Source organism: Macaca nemestrina, chromosome 6, assembly GCF_043159975.1.
Source record: "Macaca nemestrina isolate mMacNem1 chromosome 6, mMacNem.hap1, whole genome shotgun sequence".
NCBI lineage: Eukaryota > Metazoa > Chordata > Mammalia > Primates > Cercopithecidae > Macaca > Macaca nemestrina.
The window spans coordinates 85,802,726-85,820,775 of NC_092130.1; the positions used below are offsets into that span (position 1 = coordinate 85,802,726).

An 18,050-nucleotide genomic window follows, 5' to 3' on the forward strand; every position below is an offset into this window, starting at 1 on the left:
TCTTCAGAGTCAGCTAATACTGCATAAGAGAAGTGGTTTCATTTCAGTTCAGTCATATCTCTGCTTTTCTTTTGCCAAAAGTGTCACCTAACTTTTTAACTATTTTTAAAGGTTGAAGATTTGCTATCATTGAAGATATTTCAAAGAACATGCTAGTGATTTCCGAAGAATTGTTTTAAAAATGATACGTGAGCAGTAGCAGCTATGCTAGCATATAAGACTATACTCTGGTTGACTACTTTGTAGGAGACAGCAGGCACTGGGAAGTGTGTTTTGTTAAATTAATGTTGTTAATGCATAGTTGTTACTTACCAGTTCAGTGCAGTTTGCTGGCCAATTGGAGTTAGAATGCATTCCAAAACTTGCATATACATTTTTTTCCTCATTGGAGTTGTCAGGGTCAGACTGTAGAATACATTTGCAGTTAACTTGAAGGTGTAGTTTGTGTAGGAGAGTCTTATACATTTAATCGTTTGTCATTTAAGTATGATACAGATGATAGCTTTTGTATTTGTTTCAGCTTTTAACTGCTTTTGAGAATGCACTGGGATTATCAGATAAGATTCCTAGTGAAGATCACCAAGTGCTTTATAGGCATTTCATTCAGAGTTTATCCAAAGTAAGTTGATTTTTTAAATCTCTAATGTGACTTGTATGTATTTCTAATTAGGAAAGTGTTCATAAATACATTTTACTACTACTAGAATGTAGTATATTTTGCTTTTATATTTTCAAGTTGCCTCATGAGACTGCTAGATTGAAGAAGGCCTGTGAAGGAATGATAAACATCTATCCTACTGTACAGTATCCCTTAGAAGTGCTTTGTTTGCATTTAATTGAATCAGGTAATTTCTTCTTTATTATAGTGTGTGTCCTAGAGGTGTGTGATTATGTGAGTGATGGTATTAATCAAAACATGTTTTAGTGTCTACCATGTTTAAGGTGTTGTTTCTGTGTTTCTGAACATAAAAGGAAGTATAATGTGTAGTCTTTGTGTACATGAAAAGTCTAATGAATATAGGAAAGTACAGTAATACAGAAGAATTATGAGTTGCCAGATATATTATTGATCAGTGAAATCTTTTTAATGGTGGGAATTGGAGGGTGTCTTGAATTTTTTTATAGATACTAGATAAACAGGAGTAGGGGAAATGTACTCCAGCTGGCATGAGCAGAGATGTGGAGCTGGGTGCATTTTTTAGGAATGGTAACATAGGTTTGCTTAGTATAGTGGAAGAAATAACTAAGATGTATTTTGGCTAAGTAGGTCAGGCTCTATTACACAGAGCTATAAATATCACAGAAAGGATTTTTGGAAAGTTTAGCTGCCTCAGTGTTGATGTTATATCACAGTGTCATAAGAACATTGTTATGAATACTGTAATATTATAAAGTAATTAAATTCCTGAATCTCCTTTTTTAATGAAATAGAGCAAATTCAAGTGGGAGAATTTGTCTCTGTGTATGCTTCATGCTCTTGTATCTTCATGTACTTTCTTTGCGGGGAAGAGAGAAGTGATGACAACTAGCTTGCTCGGAGTTGGCAGAACTGTAGCTGTGGATGTCTTGTGTCCAGGAGTGGTAGTCCACCAGTTTACAAGAGGTTGGCTATATTGGTTTTTCCCACCAGCCTCTTTCCTTTTGGTCAGTATCTGTGCTGAATACATTTTTTTTTAATAACCTGAATTTCATGTCTGTATTCTCTTGAGGTGAACAAGTTCACAGAAGTCAGTCACTGAAATAGAAATATTAGTACATACACCAGTGTGGTAGTGATTGTCAGTTATTGCGGAGCTTTACTAATCCATTTAATTTTTTTCACTTTGTTGTTAAATGAGTGTATACATGAGAATGCTTTGTATATGAATGACCCTTACGTGTGTCATAGTGAAAAAAGGGTTGAAAACTACTGCTAGAGATAACTGTGGAGGAAAATTCCTTGGTAGAAAATGACCATTGCACCTATCTCAGTTCTCCTCACTTTAACTCTCCTTTTAAGTCCTCTTTTACTTTTTTGTTTTTTTTTCCTGGTGTCTGAATGAAAAAACACTGTTACCTTCAGCTCTGGTTTTGGTGGAAGCAGATGCCCTTTGCCTTACTTTAACTGAGTCAAAGATAGATTTAGGAGAGTGCTTTTTACTGCCATAAGGAGAAAGAGAACATAAATAGTGAGCAGAGTATAAAGTCTTAAACTAACATGGTGTGCAGGACAGGTTGTATAGAAGGTGGACTAGCTCCAGTAGACTAAGTGACACTAGGTTTGAATGAATGAGGAGTATGATAGTGATGATAGAAAGGAACAGATGAATGAAAAAATGAAAGTGATTTCGTAGAGGGAAAGAGGCAAATATCAATTTTAACTTTCACCTCTTCTGAAAAGTTGGCTCAATATGGCCTGATGATTTGTATGAAATGTAGGTTATTGAGAGGAGATGTTAAGGGGGCAGTCAATGGGAAATGCCCATCAGTGGTTTGCAGATGAGAGATCGATACTAAGGGTAGACATATGGTTTGGAAGTAATTTGCATGTAGGTGAAAATGACATGGAATGGTTGCCATCAGAGGAGGACTAAAGGGAAAAATACTGAGAACTGTACTTTGGGCAATGCTGGCTGGCTTGGAGGGAAAGAGATGAAAAAGGGAAAGGGAGTAAGTAGAGAAAGAGAAGGGATGAGGTCAGAGAAGAAGGTGGACTTTGATGAGAAACAGCGCAGATGACAGGGAAAGAGCATTTCAGAAAGATTATTATGGTTTGTCTTGACAGATTAAGCCAACTGAGTTTATGATTGTGAGGCTTTTTATTAAGGCTATCTTTTTAAATGAAAGTGATTGAATTAGAGCTTAGATTACAGTGATGGGGAAAGAATAGGAAAAGGCAGGTATACGAAGGAAAGTAGACTTGACCAAGTGCATTAGGGAGTAGTAGGATGAGAAAGTGAAGCCCGCAGAGGGGACAGTAAGCTGTTAGAGGGGTGGGAGAAGAACTGCAATAGCTGCCTGGCAGGAGTGGTGTAAGAAGAAAGAGTTCCTAGGTTACTTAGTTAATACTGTGAGTGTTGCACTGAGACTGAGGAGGATGAGCTACACCAAGCACAAGGAGCATACTTATGAAGTCTTGTTTTTTTTTTTTTTTTTTTTCCTGATAGGAAGCTTAGTTCCAAAATTACCCAGATCCTTCCAATTTTAATGTAAGACTCAGTGTGTTCCAAAGATAAGTAGGCTGATTTTCTTTATTGTATGGCCCCTGGTACCAATTATTTTTCCCTATTCTGCTGCTACTCTTGTTATTGAAAAATTAATGGCTGGTGTTCACTCTTTTCTCTTTATTTCTTATTCAGCTATTTATGGTTTGCACCATTACCTCAGTCTTGGCTTGCTCACATGCCAAATGACACAGTGAATACTTTGAAAATTCTTTTTGAGGACTAATGGAGTGCTTTCTCAATAAGCATAAATGTAACTATAATGTAGACTTGTCCTTATATTCTAAAAAGCCTACAAAATAATAGAAAAAATAGGATCAACAAATAGGCTACAGAGTTTTGCACATAAATTCAGTAGTTGACAAAGTTCTCTAATAAAGAGATAGTGAAGGGATTATACTGATTGATTAGAAAGTGTCTTGGTTTAAATGAAAAAAAATCATTTTTGAGTAAGCTTATAGATTCGTATCATGTAGAATGGAAAGAAAAGGAGGTCTGTATCACAGCAGAAAAGAGTATATGTGGATATTTACACATATGGTAAAACCAGGGAAGAGTTCTTTCCTTTCTGAATTGTTGGTTGCTGGAATTTGTGGAATTGAGCAATTTAGGTTTAGGTATATTTCAAGGTAAAGTAGTATGCTTGAGGTGGAAGTTCAATAGTTAATGTAGGACAATGGGTTGCTATGCTTTTTCTTTTTACTGCTCCTCTAAACCCAACTTTTTAGTGTATTAAGAACTTCTGAGAATTGTAAGGTCTCTGAAGTCTGAGCCACCCTCCCACAAAGTACTTCAGTATGTACAGAATTTGCTACTTTACAGCAGTTAATTACTGGGTTCTCTTCCACTGAGAACAAATGTATTTCTTTCTCCTTTGTCCTGCTTTGCCTGTTGAGAATTGAATATTCATTTTCAAAATGACTCAGTTTGTAAAGCTTCATATAACAAGTAGTGAATGGCTTTCACAGTTGTCATCTGTTGAAATGTTTTTTTCATGCTAAATGACTTTTTTTATTTATCTTATTTTGCTTTGTTACTGAAATGGGGGAGGATTAGAAAGGTTGGTTCTTCAAATTCAAGCAGAAAAGAGCTGGTTTAAGATATTGTGCTTTAAAACTATTAGAAAATCCAGGTGAAAATAAAGATATGAATGCCACCAAATTGTACATGTTTTTTTTTTTTTCCCTCTCAAGCTAGGTTTATTTAAAAGAAAAATTAGATAGTTTTTTTGGGATGTCAGAAATGAATTTTTTAAAAACTGACTGTTTTTGTAGTAAACTTTAAGAAACAGAATTTCATAGTTATTACTTAGCATCCAACATGGACCTCTTCAGAATACCCTCTATCCTTGGAATTTTAACATTCATTAGCCCCAAATCTGGCTTGTTTTTTTGAGAAATAAAAATAATATTGTCGGACTGTTTTAAAGTTGTTAAATCTGGAACCTTAGAATCCTTTAAATGTTAAAAAGAGCAGATAAGTAAATAATTTTCTATTCATTTGCAATGAATAGAATTCAAAAGCAATGAATTCTATTTCCTCTGTTTTTGTCCTCCACCAAGGTATTTATTTAGCTAATATTCTCAACAAGAATAAGTATGAAGAAGAGAAGGATTGAGAGTTGAAGCTGAAGTATTCCTTGTCTCTTTATACAAAGATCATTAGTGTTGTTATTACTGTTGCTAGTTTTGAGAACACTATAGAGAAGTCCTCTCAGTGCCACTGGGTCATATGCAGAGAATTGTTACCCAGGGCCGAACATGAACATAGTCTCCCCAAATCTTATTTTGTTTTTATTGCTATGCTCCCAGGCTTTAGCAAAGGAAATATGTTGGGAAGATTTACCTTGTTTTAAAAGTCGTTTATGTTCATCTCAGCCTTTTGGAAACTATTTTCATGTACCAACCCACACTTTGATGACCTGTGTGTTGTTTAAACTACCCTAAATATGGATGTTCATTGGAGAGATGCATGATTTTTCTTTCCTATTTTCATCTCGGGTATATTTCCTGTAATACAGGCAGTTTATGTAGTCAAGGTAGTCTGTCATAAACTATGTTTCTATGGAGGAAGAGTGTTTAGACTCAGATGGGTACAGATAAAAGGTAAGAGTTTGGTAGCTATTTTTTTTTTTTTTTAGGATGGTGAAGATTTTTAATTTTTTATAGTAATTTTCAGCTGTTACCTGTTAACAGACTAAGCCTTTTTGAACATCAGTCATGATGGTATTTTTAAAGGATCATCACAAAATTTAATGAACACCTACCATGTATCAGATGCCATGCTGGTCTCTACTCTCCAGAGGTTACCATTTAGCCACAGAGGCAATAAAGGCAGAATATACATGTTATAAGACTAATAGTAAAGGTGGTATATGGTATTAGCAAATATTATAGACCTGTGGTCTTTAAGTATGATCTCTGGACCAGTAGCATCAGCATCACCTGGTAACTTCTTAGAAATGCAGACTCTTAGGTCTTAAACAGACCTACTGAACCATAAACTTCAGGGATAGGGCTCAGCAGACTGTGTTTTAACAAGTCTTCCAAGTGATTGTGATAGTGCAGACAATGTCTAGTTTAGACAATACCACTGGATCAAAAGGGAAAAATCCGCTAGTTTTCTTGGGAGGATATAGGGTGTATGGAACTAGGCATATTTATTTTTGGATTCATATTTATGGAAGCTATGGTGAGAACATATTGACGAGGAAGTTCATGCCTGGAAGCATAATAGTAGCAGGCTTGTGTCTTTTTCACTGGCTTACTGATCAAAGTAGTATTTCTTCCAGTTTGTTTTTGTATTTTGCCAAACAGTACTGAAGTTTTAACTCCTTAGTCATTATGAAGTCTTTTGATTTTTAGTGCTAACTTGGATTTCTAAATCAGTGTATAACATATTACTACATATTACTAATGGATTATACATTGGTTTGCAAATGGTTTTCAAAAATTTGAAACATGTAAGCTAGATGGTGTTATACAAATAATTTACCTTTGACATCTGTGACTGAAACAGTGGTTCTACATGTGGTTTGGGCTTATATGTTTTATATGGTTATTAAAGCATTGGATCTTTGTTTTCAGAAATTTTTTTCCCCCATATTTATTGCTTCAAGTTGTAGTCTGTCTTTTTAAGAATTCTCCTATATGATTAAATGATTTATTAAAGTTGTGAATGCTATTCACAATTTATTCTAAAAACAGAAATTCCAATTTTTTGTTTGTTTTTAAGCTTTTCTGGGATTGAGATTGGAGAAAATGGAAATATTACAAAATATATAAAGTTTTCTAAACTATTTTACCAAAATAAATTTGAAAATAAAATAAATGTAGGCATTGGATGACTATTTCATAAGTGTCACAATTCACTTATATAGAAAAAGATTGTCTTAGAAAAATGTGGAAATGTACTGGTGAATTTGTAGACTTAAGCGGAATGTGACTAAGTCTTTGTGCAGTGTCCTGATGAGTAACCCGCCTATCTTGTGATCCTTGGATGCTGGAAGAGTCCACTGGATCTGACTGCCATGTCTCTAGCAGTGTGTGGTTGCCTAGGAAGAGAACTTGAGGAAGATACTCTGCTTTGACAAGGGTTCCTTCATTTAACAATCAAAATTGTTACAGCTGGCAAGCAGTAGGCTATGTGACTTAGTCTACTGGCAAGTAGCAGGTTTCTTGTCTGAAATCCTAAAGTGGTTTCTACTTCCAGTATTTAAGAAGATAAAAAAGCATCATTTTTTAATTTAAGCGTTAATATTTTCTGCATTTGCTGGTCTATTTAATTGTTGAATTTCTGGAATCAGCATGTGGTGAAGAATGCATAAGAATATAAAGGCAGATTTTGAGATTTAAGAATATGGGTTTGGGCATTTAGAAACTTGATATATGTGTGTATATATATGTATATATACACACACACACACACACACACACACACACACAAATAACCTTTTCTTTTAATTCCAGGAAATCTTACTGATGAGGGACAGCAGTATTGTTGTAGATTAGTGGAAATGGATTCAAAAAGTGGTCCAGGCCTCATTGGCTTAGGCATTAAAGCACTGCAAAACAAAAAGTATGAAGATGCTGTTAGGAACCTAACAGAAGGTAAATGTACAGTGTATGGCATGTAACATGAAGTATAATTATTAATCAGTCAGTAAGCATTTATCTTTGAGCTTTTCTTTAAGGAATGTATATCTAAGGTGGAAGGGAAAAAATGTACCTACATACCTTGAACTCTGCTTAGATTTGAACTCTGACTCTGCTAATAACTAATTTCAAAACCTCAGAAGAGTTAATTAAACTTTCCGCGTGTCAGTGTTTTCATTTGTAAAATAGGGATATCTATATATAAAGAAAAGAAAAGGAAAAGAAAAAAAGTGAAAGAAAAGAAAGAGAAAAGCAAAGCAAAGAGAAGAGAAAAGAAAAGAGAGAGGGAGGGAGGAAGGCAGGCAGGAAGGCAGGAAGGCATATATGTAGATATATATGCCTTAGGAACCTAGGCTTTAATTTATTCTTATTAGGTATGATGTTTCTGGAAGAACCTACATTCAAATTATAGATCTGAATGGTAAATACAAGCCAGGTAGGTAGTTTAAGAGAATGGAAGGAACATTTTAGGCAGAGATGAACCTGTGAAATAGCCTGAACTGAGAGGCTGTTGTTCAGAGAACTGCAGGTAGTTCACCAGGGTTTGAGAATGAAGTGTATGCACAGGAGGGGACAACAAGTGAAATAGTAGAAGGGCCTAGCTAAACCTTGGTAAGTAGGTTGCACATTATCCTGACAACAGTGGGGAATAAGTAAAAGATTTTTAGCAGGGGAATGTTATAATCTGATTTGTATTTTTAGAGATATTCTAGCTACAGTGTAAAGAATGCATTGGGGTGGATGGCAAGCACTTGCCGTGATTTGGGATAAAGATGGTTGAGGTCTGAACTGAAGTGGTGTTGGTAGAGATGGAGAAAAATGTGTGGAGGGGAATGAATTGAGGCAGAGAATCAGTGTGACTTTGTGACTGATAAGATACCAGAGATGAAGAGGGGAGGAGTCTGATTTAGAGAGTAGGCAATGGTGCCATTCATCTATGTAGTCACAGAAACCTTGGTTTTTGTGGTTGTTTTTATCCTTTTAGGGTTAAAGGAAAGCCCTGTCTGCACAAGTGGATGGTATCATCTGGCAGAAGCCCAAGTCAAAATGCATAGACCTAAAGAAGCTATTCTTTCATGCAGTCAAGGTATTTTTGATACCTTTTGGGTTGACACATAAGGGTGACCAACCCTATTTGTTTTTATCTTAAAGGACAAATATAGTGATTTTAAAAACCAAAATGCTATATTTTGTATTTTAAATTGCTAATTTTAATTTCACTGAGGTTAAATAAAAGTCTGCATGTGTGTATACTAGTGTGTTTATTTTTAAACTGGCAATGAATATTTAGCAACATTTTCTTGCATTTGGAATATCGACATAGTCAGTTTAGGCTTGGGTGTGGAGGTCCTCTGTCTTTGTAACAAGGAAGTTTCTGGTGTGTTCAAGACATACGAGTTTTTAATTTCTCGGTTATAGAGAGGGGAAACCTTAGGCATCTTGGAAGCCTATTTGAATGTGACAGGGTGAGGAGTGGGGACAGGAAATCATGAAAGTGGTTCACTGTTTCTGACCCACCTGGTAGCTTGCCCTCTGTCACTGAGAAATAGTTCACCTTGGTCCATTCTAATTCAGCTGCTTTCCCCTTCCAGTATCTTTATTTCTTATATTTGTTACAGGTGCTTTGGTTATGGGCTAACCTTTATTGCTTAGCAGATATAGATAGTCATTGTCATTTTTTAAGATGTTCAGTTTTATTATATGTTGTGTGAAGATAGAGGTTTTAAATTCAGGTATGCTCTGTTTTAAATTCAGGTCTTTCCATAAGGAATTCAGGGAAGAATTCATATTTAACTTTGAGTTATTCTTCATGTATGTTGTTTTGGAAATTTATGCTTATTGTATCTGCACTTTATTATATGTCATCCTTAAAAAAGAAAAAAAACTGAAGTGATATGGCTGTCTTCATTTGGATACCCTTAATTTTGTCAGCTCTGAAGATCATAGATAATCTTCGTGCGTCTGGTGACCGTCTTTATCAGAGGAATCTTTGTCTTCGTTTGAAAGCAGAGGCTTTGATTAAACTCTCAGATTATGACTCTTCAGAGGAAGCAATTCGTACTCTTGATCAGGTAGTCTTACCAAGTTTGTTTCTTCAACTGTAGTTAGTTTCCAGTCAACCAGGCAACAACCATTCTATGCCTACCACGAATATTTACTTATACAGATTTTGTGTTAGAGGTATGAATTCACCACATCTGCACTTTCATAAGTCATTCATACATTTGGGCACTTCTAGAGTGATTTGTTTGCCTTTTGATTAAGGACTTACAGTACTTATCATACAAGACTATTTCTTTAGTTCTAGACCTCATTCTCCTTTCTTCCTGTTGCCCTCTTAGGTTATTGCTACTTGATTATTATTAATTTGAGATTCTAAATTTTTTCCTCCAGGAAATATTCTGCAGATTTGACCAGAATAATTAAGGACACTGTTAGCTTCATGGTAGAGAATGTTTGTTTCATTCAAAGAAAGATTGATATTTCATAATGAAACCAATTTCTTAGTGTTTTGAGTTCAAGCAATTTGAAATTCCATACTAAAAAAATCTGTAACTGGTAAATTAAGAATTATAACATTATGCCCTAAAGATTTTTGTCAGGTAAAGACTATTACTGGTTTAAAATTAAAATTGAGTTTTTAAATCAGTTTTATATATTTCAAAGGGCTTTGTATTTCATAATATTTCTTTCAAATCAGAACCGTGGTCAGCATCCTTCAAGAATTAATATTTTCTTGTTTTCTTTTTGCTGTCCCACCAATAGTGTATTTTGTGTGAATGCTTTATAAAGGTTTTTCAAATAATGTTTTTACAAAAAGACAAACGACTACTAGTTTGGAGAACTAGCAGAGTCTAGGTCTGAGATAGGAAGTGTACAAGATGAACCAAGAACACCTTGTCATGCTAGAAAGCAAGAAACTATAAAAGGGCTCAGACTACAAAAGGGCTCACAGGAGCTAGCATAAAGAGATTCTTACTGGCTAAAGAGGGCATTACTAATGTGGTATATTGAAACACATCAAATATGTTAAATCCATGTGTTCATGATGATACAGAAAACAAAAAATCAGCAAATGTCCTCAAGAAAACAAATCTTTGGGAGGATGCTAAAAACCCAACTGTGAAGAATAAAGGCATTTATCCTGCCTTTTCTATCTGAATCATTCCTCAGGATAATGAAATAATGAAGGGAGGAGAAATGTGTCTGTTGAATTATTCTGTCTAATAAGAGAAGATGACAGAAAATCACCATTTTGCAATCCTCAGTGAATTAACAGATCTAGGTGTCAAGGGTTAGTGGCTACTAACATCACAAAAAGACAATCAGGCTGAGCACAGTGGCCCATTCCTCTAATCCCAACACTTTGGGAGGCCGAGGCAGGCGGATCACTTGAGGTCAGGAGTTTAAGACCAGCCTGGCCAATATGGTGAAACTCCATCTCTACTAAAAATACAAAAATTAGTCAGGCTTGGTGGTGCACACCTGTAATCCCAGCTACTTGGGAGGCTGAGGCAGGAGAATCACTTGAAGCCAGAAAGCAGAAGTTGCAAGTCAAGATCACACCATTGCACTCCAGCCTGGGCATTGAAGCAAGACTCTGTCTCAAAAAAAAAAAAAACAAACAAAAAAACAAACAAAAAAAGACAATCAGACACAAACAAATGCAAATACACCTGAAGACCTAAGGTATCATTGGGAATCTTCAAACCTCTAAACCCAACTACTCATATACAGAAAATACGGGGAACCAAGGAACATGTTAAACACCTTGAGAATATATTTAGCAAAATCCAGACTCTGAGAAACTGTGACAAATAGGCCATATTTTTCAACAGTTAAATTGTAAGGAAGAAAAAAAAGAGGAAGGGGGCCTTATTGATTAAAATAGACTTAAGGCATATCAGTCAGTTGAAATGTATATATCTTCTTTGGATTTTGATTTTTAAAATTGTTCAAATATTTTATGAGACAAGTGAGAAATTTGATGATGTTAAGGATGTTTGTTGGTTTTGTTTAAGTATGATAATGGTAATGTGGTTATGTAACTTAGAAATGAACTTTTAGATATAGATATTGAAGTATTACAGATAAAAAGTTACAATATCTGGGATTTGTGTCAAAATAATCTGAGCAGAAGTGTGGTAAAATTGGTGGAGGTATAGATGAAAAGAATGATTGCTTGTGAGTTTGTGGTTTTGTGGCTGGATGATGGGTACATGTGGGTTTATTATACTAGTTTCTGTAATTTTTTATGTATATGAGATTTTCCCTAATAAAAAGGTTATAAAGAGTGAAGATGTGTTAGTAGTGATAGAAATCAGGACCTCTATTTCTTTATTCTATTAGGATCCTGCTTTTCTGTGTTCATTCTTTAATTAAAGCAAACATTGCTGTGGTTGTGTTGAAGGAGATTTATAGCAGTTCTTCACAATTATTTTCTAGATTTCTGATGCAGATAATATCCCAGGACTTTTGGTTCTCAAAAGCTTGGCCTGTCGGAACAAAGGTTCATTAGATGAAGCTACAAAGGTTGGCTTTTTTATTCAAACTGAGCATTTTTTGAGTTAAAAGTCATTTTTATTTGGGTATAGAATTGACAGGTGTCTACTTTATAGATTATGGAAGGCCTTCTCTCTTCTTACCCTGACCTAGCTGAAGTTCATGCCCTTGAGGCTTTGATTCATTTCACCAAAAAGGACTATCTACAAGCAGAAAAATGGTAAGGATATATAGATTGCTCATAGAACCATTTACTTCTTAGTTTTTTTGTATTTCTCAAAAATTCAAAATGAGTAGGCTTGATGAAGATTTGATTTTGTATGAATTTGATCTTTGTAGGCTTTTAAGTTTTAGTATTTTTAAGAAATGTATTTAGCATGTTGTACAGTAGCTATAAAAAATTACATGAGGAGTTTCAAATCTAATTAGCTGATCTTGGCTGGGCATGGTGGCTCACACCTGTAATCCTAGCACTTTGGGAGGCCAAGGCAGGTGATCTCTTAAGCCCAGGAGTTCAAGACCAGCCTGGGCAACATGACAAAATGCCATCTCTACTAAAAATACAAAAAGTAGCTGGGTGTGGTAGCACATGCCTGTAGTCCCAGCTATTCAGGAGGCTGAGGCACGAGAATTGCTTGAACCTGGGAGGTGGAGATTGCAGTGAGCCAGGACCATTCCACTGCACTCCAGCCTGGGTGACAGAGCGAGACTCGGACTCAAAAAAAAAAAAAAAAATCTAATTAGCTGATCATCGTGTTCACTAAGCAGATGTAATGTTCAATATAGTCTGAACACTTAGCACATGGTAGTGCTAAAAGGCCACTGTGCTTTTTTAAGCTCCTCTTCTTCAAAAACAAATCACTTCTTTCCTGGTGATAATATAAAGTAATGATTTGTTTCTAATTTGGCACCTCTGAATCACTCAAACTTTGATTGTTCCAACTAGGAGTTGCCTATATTTTGTGTGTGTGTGTGTGTGTGTGTGTGTATTTATTTTACTCTTTCTTTTTATTACCCTTTGGTGACTTAGTTTTCAGACAGCTCTTGAGAAAGATACTGAAGTTGCAGAATATCATTACCAACTTGGATTAACATACTGGTTCATGGGTGAAGAGACAAGAAAAGATAAAACAAAGGCTCTTACCCACTTTCTGAAGGTAAAGCAAGTGCTGCAATTCAATTCCTAGTTGAAATGGCATTATAAAATCATAAATAATAATCATATAAGTTAGTTACAGTTGCTCCTTACTGAACTGTTTTTTGTGCTTTATTTTTCGTACGTAAGGTTTTGTGATGGTGTTATATGGGTTTTCAAGGAAAAAGTTAAAACATAAAAGGTAAAAGTTACTTTTTAAAAAGCATGTGTTCTAGAAAATGAGACATAATTATCTCTGGTAAACAACACTTTTTAGGTAATTTTCACTGTAGTTTTATGAGCATACAAGTTAGATGTTTAAATTCCTGTTTTTTTAGATGTTTCACATCTATAAGTCGTGCATTCTTATCTTGACTTGTAAGAGCAGATTAATTCAGTAGCAGCTCTAATTTCACATTTCCTTTACCAAAAAAGAAAATATTTGTATACTTCCGTTTACTTTCTATAAGCAGTGAGGGACAGCTTTCCTGTCTGTTTTAAATCTTACATTAAAGGATTTTTGGCATATTTTTGTATGTTTAATGAAATTATTTCTTTTTTCTTTAATCTGTGTATTTATCTTTTGTATTTGTAAAGATATTCATTAAATGAACTTTTAATATCCTGGTATTATCAATATTTATTTCAAAGGCTGCAAGACTGGATACATATATGGGCAAAGTTTTCTGCTATTTAGGTCATTATTATAGAGATGTGGTGGGAGATAAAAACAGAGCTCGTGGATGTTATAGGAAAGCCTTTGAATTAGATGACACTGATGCTGAATCTGGAGCTGCAGCAGTTGACTTAAGTGTGGAGCTTGAAGATATGGTATGTCTAATAACCACTTTTGCTTTTTGTTTTTTTATCCTGAGTATATAAATGAAAATATTTTTATATATGTATATTTAAAAGTTATTAGTTTTTTTTCTATAGGTGCAATATAAATATTTTCACTTCTATAAGTAAAATTTTTTTCCATTGGTGGATATTAAATTACTAACCAGTTGTCGTTGAAACTGTAGTTTGGCGTATACCAGTGTAAGTTTAAAAAATCAGAAGTGGGAAATGAAAATATATTTGTGTACTTTACATGAGCGTTCTTTTTATAATGTTCAAATATCTAATATTAGTATTTTCTTCTCATTAGGAAACTGCTTTAGCTATCCTAACAACAGTAACTCAAAAGGCAAGTGCTGGAACGGCAAAATGGGCCTGGCTTAGGCGAGGACTATACTATTTGAAAGCTGGTCAGCATTCTCAAGCAGTGGCTGAGTAAGGCACCTTATTGTATTTAAACTATGTTAGACAAGCATAACGTTCCTTAAATTAAGCATTATTTATACCCCAAATGAACTTTACAGATTGTCTCTTTATGATTGATTGGTGTTTATTGTCTATAGGGCAGTGGAACTGCAGAGATGGATTACATGATGTCCTGTTGTTGAGGAGATAGCCAGATTAGTGAATTGAAGTCTTAATAAATATGTATAGTAGTTCTCAATAGAAGTTTTAGTGATGAGAAGCTGAGGTACATATCTTTATTGTTCTGCTGACATAAATTGTTTTTGGCAAGGGAGACATTTGGCTGCCTAAAGGGCATTGGGAGCAGCTCATATATGATCAATTTGAGTCATTTGGTTTGAACAGTACTTTGTAAATAAATGTATTTGGATCAAGATAAAGTTGTTTCTGGTTTATGTTAGTATCTAGAGTACAGGCATTTTCACGGAAATGGAATTTGATCAGATATTTAAAGCATGCCTATTGTTTCCGTATTTAAACTGTGGTATTTCTGTTTGATAAAAGGATTGCTGGTGGGGGATTATGGACTGATGAGACAAACTGAGATGGACACCTGTCCTGGTAGGATAGAAAACTCGAGTTCTTCGAGATAATCAAGGAAAAGAAATTTTGTTCAGCACTTTTTCAAAAAAAGCATTTTATTCTTATTTGTTCCAAAATTAACATTTCTTAGTATTAAAAAAATTAATCATAAAAGGAACAGATTTACCTACTTTAAATAGCACTTTTATAAGTAGAAGGAGCCACAGATATGTATGCAATTCAATTACTTGAATTATTTATTTTATATTTTCCTTTCAGATTTGGAGATAGTTCTATAACTTTGAGTTCTCTTACGGTTTTTTAAAATTTTAGTTTACAGGCAGCATTAAGAGCAGACCCAAAGGACTTCAATTGTTGGGAATCATTAGGAGAGGCATACTTAAGCAGAGGAGGCTACACAACAGCTTTGAAGTCCTTCACGAAAGCCAGTGAGCTGAACCCAGAATCCACATACAGTGTGTTTAAGGTTGCAGCAATACAGCAGATCCTAGGCAAATATAAGGAGGCTGTAGCTCAATACCAGATGATCGTTAAAAAGACAGAAGATTATGTGCCTGCTTTAAAAGGTAATTAATTTTTAATAGCTCCTTTGACTTTTATGATCCTGAAGTATAAAATCTTTGAGTAGATTTCCTGCCTAAATGTATTGAATAATGTGAAAAAAGGACTTCTTTAGTCAACAGCAAGCATCCAGTATGAACCTCTTACAGTATAACTTATAAAAATTTGAATATAAAAGATCAAATCTTGTTTCATAAGTTAATAAATAGTAATATGATAGAGATTTAACTTGTAGACAAACAGTATAACTATTAGATCTAAAAAACGATCTCTAAAACATGTTTCCCTATTCTTACATTTTGATAATTAATTCATTATGTCTCCAGAATATCTTAATACCTTTCATTACTTTGTAAGTTATATAAGCTCATTAAAATTTTTTTAAACTTTAGAGACATCTTGCTTTGTTTTATAGTTATCTATTTTTGGTAGTATAAAATAAAATACCACCATCCATATATAACCTACATTTTTAATGATTGTATTAAAAAACTGGGAGCTCATTATATGTGCTTACTCTCCTCCATTTCCTCCTTCTTTTTTTTAAAGAAACTGTTTTTTATTTTGTTTTTTTTTTTTTTTTTTTTTAAGGAACACTTTACGAATTTTTGTGTCATCCTTGCTCAGTAGCCATGCTAATCTTCTTTTTATCATTCAAGTTTTGGTATATGTGCCTCTGAAGTGAGCACATAAATAGTGTAAATAGTATATTATAAGTGACAAATAACTTAGGGCTTGAAACTTTTTTTTTAATTTTGTAAAACTCTTTCCTCAAGAGAAGGAGAACTCACATTTATGAAATCTTTACTAGGCACTTTAGGAAATCACTATTTCATTTAATTCTTATAGTATAGCTTGCTATACAGATTTTAATATAAAAAGATCATATCTTGTTTCACAATAGTTAATAAGTAGTAATATGATGGAGAGTAACATACAGATAATATCCGCATTTTTGTAGCCAAAGTTTTACCAGGTAAGTAACTTGCCCAAAAACAAGGAAATTCTTGGGTTCCATAGATAACTTTTTAATAACTTCTAGTGCATGTTTACGCCAACAGAACTCTTCCATTTGAATTTCTTATTGAATCAATGTAGGATCATGCTTTAAGATAATTTTATAACATACCATTAAGTTTTATTTTCTGGAAAGTGCTTTAAAATAACACCAATAAATTTATTTGAAGTTCATTTTAAGTGTTTGTTTTATGTGTTTTAATAACAGTGACAAACTTACCTGATTTTAGGTTTGGGTGAATGCCATCTTATGATGGCAAAAGAAGCTCTAGTTGATTATCTTGATGGAAAAGCTGTAGACTACATAGAAAAAGCACTGGAATATTTTACTTGGTTCGTATTATTCTTATTATTTATTGTTTATTTTTGTAATGTTATAATGAAGCCAAATTTAGAAGATCATTTTGTGTATTCTGCTAGATAAAGCAATTACTCAGAATGTCAAACATAAAGAATAACAGACAAGCCAATTCATTCTGTAACATACATGTTGTATTAATTTTGCACTTGGGGAAACAGATGTAATTTCTTCTGCTCTTAGTAGTGGCTGGCATCCTAGATGCATAGGAAAGAATAGGAAGGAAGGAGCAGTCTGCTTGTGGAACAGCAGCTCTGACACCATGTGTTAGTGTTCTCTTTCAGTAGGCCTGGAAATGAGTATCTTTAATTGGAACCAATTGGGAAATAGGGCTGTAGGTGCTCAATACACTTTACATTCAGTGGTAAGAGCCAATTGTAGGATTATTAGTAGGTGTTGAAGGTAAGGGGAAATGACAATCTGATTGCTTCTGAAGAGAAACTGTGAAGGAAAAAAGTGATGTGTCTAATAACAAGAAAGGAATCAGAAAATTTCGAGTAGATTTGGCATTTTATAGAAGTGTGAATTCATTCGTTAGGTCAGAAAAAGTGTTACATGTGGTAGATGACTTCCAAAAGTCCACAAGTTAGATGTACATTTGAATTTTTTGTAACTCTTAAAAATCTTCTACCTTCCCTACTTTCCTGCTTGGTTTCTCCTCTGTTTTCTATTTATTGGTTGTTCTAGGATTGCTTTTCATATGAACCAAATATGAAATGAAAACTAACCCTTTTTTATCTCACTGAATTTTATTCCTTCTTTTCAAGTCTCACATAATATAGTTCTTTCTAAAGAGAAGGTTACTGTGTAAAGGGCATGCTTTATTTGAACTGGTATTTAACAGTAAATGTGAACCTTTGGGTGACAGTACCTTAGCTACACAAATACTGCCTTTCTGAGCCTAGGATATATTATTCTGGATAACATGTAACATAACCCATTAGAAGGTGGCATATAAAACAGTTATTATCTCCAAATGTATATTTACTTCTAGAATTACAAGGCATTAATACTATCACAATTATTGTGTAAGAGTGATATGTTACTTCAATTTATAGATATTTTATTTTTATTGAACTTAAAATAAGAATTTAGGCTGTTAAAATTGCCTCTGTTTTACTTTTCCCCTCTTTTTTCATTTTTTGCTGTCAATCTTAGAAATTTTGCTAAGATATTTAGGCAAAGGAACTCCAAATCATATTGCCCTTCCTTCTGATTCTCAGTAGGCTTTCAGTCATGACCACAATAATTAATATTATTTCTTAGGAAGA

At 34.2% G+C, this 18,050-nt stretch overlaps 1 protein-coding gene and 1 non-coding gene across 3 annotated transcripts in view; one reads left to right on the plus strand and one right to left on the minus strand.

Moving 5' to 3' along the window:
- The window catches only part of SKIC3 (SKI3 subunit of superkiller complex), a 91,525-nt gene that overhangs the window by 17,991 nt on the left and 55,484 nt on the right, over positions 1 to 18,050 (plus strand). For both annotated transcript variants that reach the window (XM_011758814.3, XM_024796096.2), the window contains 12 exons: positions 521 to 619; positions 737 to 845; positions 7,172 to 7,312; positions 8,343 to 8,444; positions 9,290 to 9,429; positions 11,804 to 11,890; positions 11,977 to 12,080; positions 12,891 to 13,017; positions 13,647 to 13,826; positions 14,146 to 14,270; positions 15,156 to 15,409; positions 16,652 to 16,754. In XM_011758814.3, coding sequence (XP_011757116.2) covers positions 521 to 619; positions 737 to 845; positions 7,172 to 7,312; positions 8,343 to 8,444; positions 9,290 to 9,429; positions 11,804 to 11,890; positions 11,977 to 12,080; positions 12,891 to 13,017; positions 13,647 to 13,826; positions 14,146 to 14,270; positions 15,156 to 15,409; positions 16,652 to 16,754 — 1,571 coding nt within the window. The remainder of the gene's footprint in view (positions 1 to 520; positions 620 to 736; positions 846 to 7,171; positions 7,313 to 8,342; positions 8,445 to 9,289; positions 9,430 to 11,803; positions 11,891 to 11,976; positions 12,081 to 12,890; positions 13,018 to 13,646; positions 13,827 to 14,145; positions 14,271 to 15,155; positions 15,410 to 16,651; positions 16,755 to 18,050) is intronic.
- LOC112428501 (U6 spliceosomal RNA) lies at positions 15,987 to 16,093 on the minus strand. The gene has a single exon (XR_003020477.1). It is a non-coding gene; the product is annotated as a U6 spliceosomal RNA (small nuclear RNA).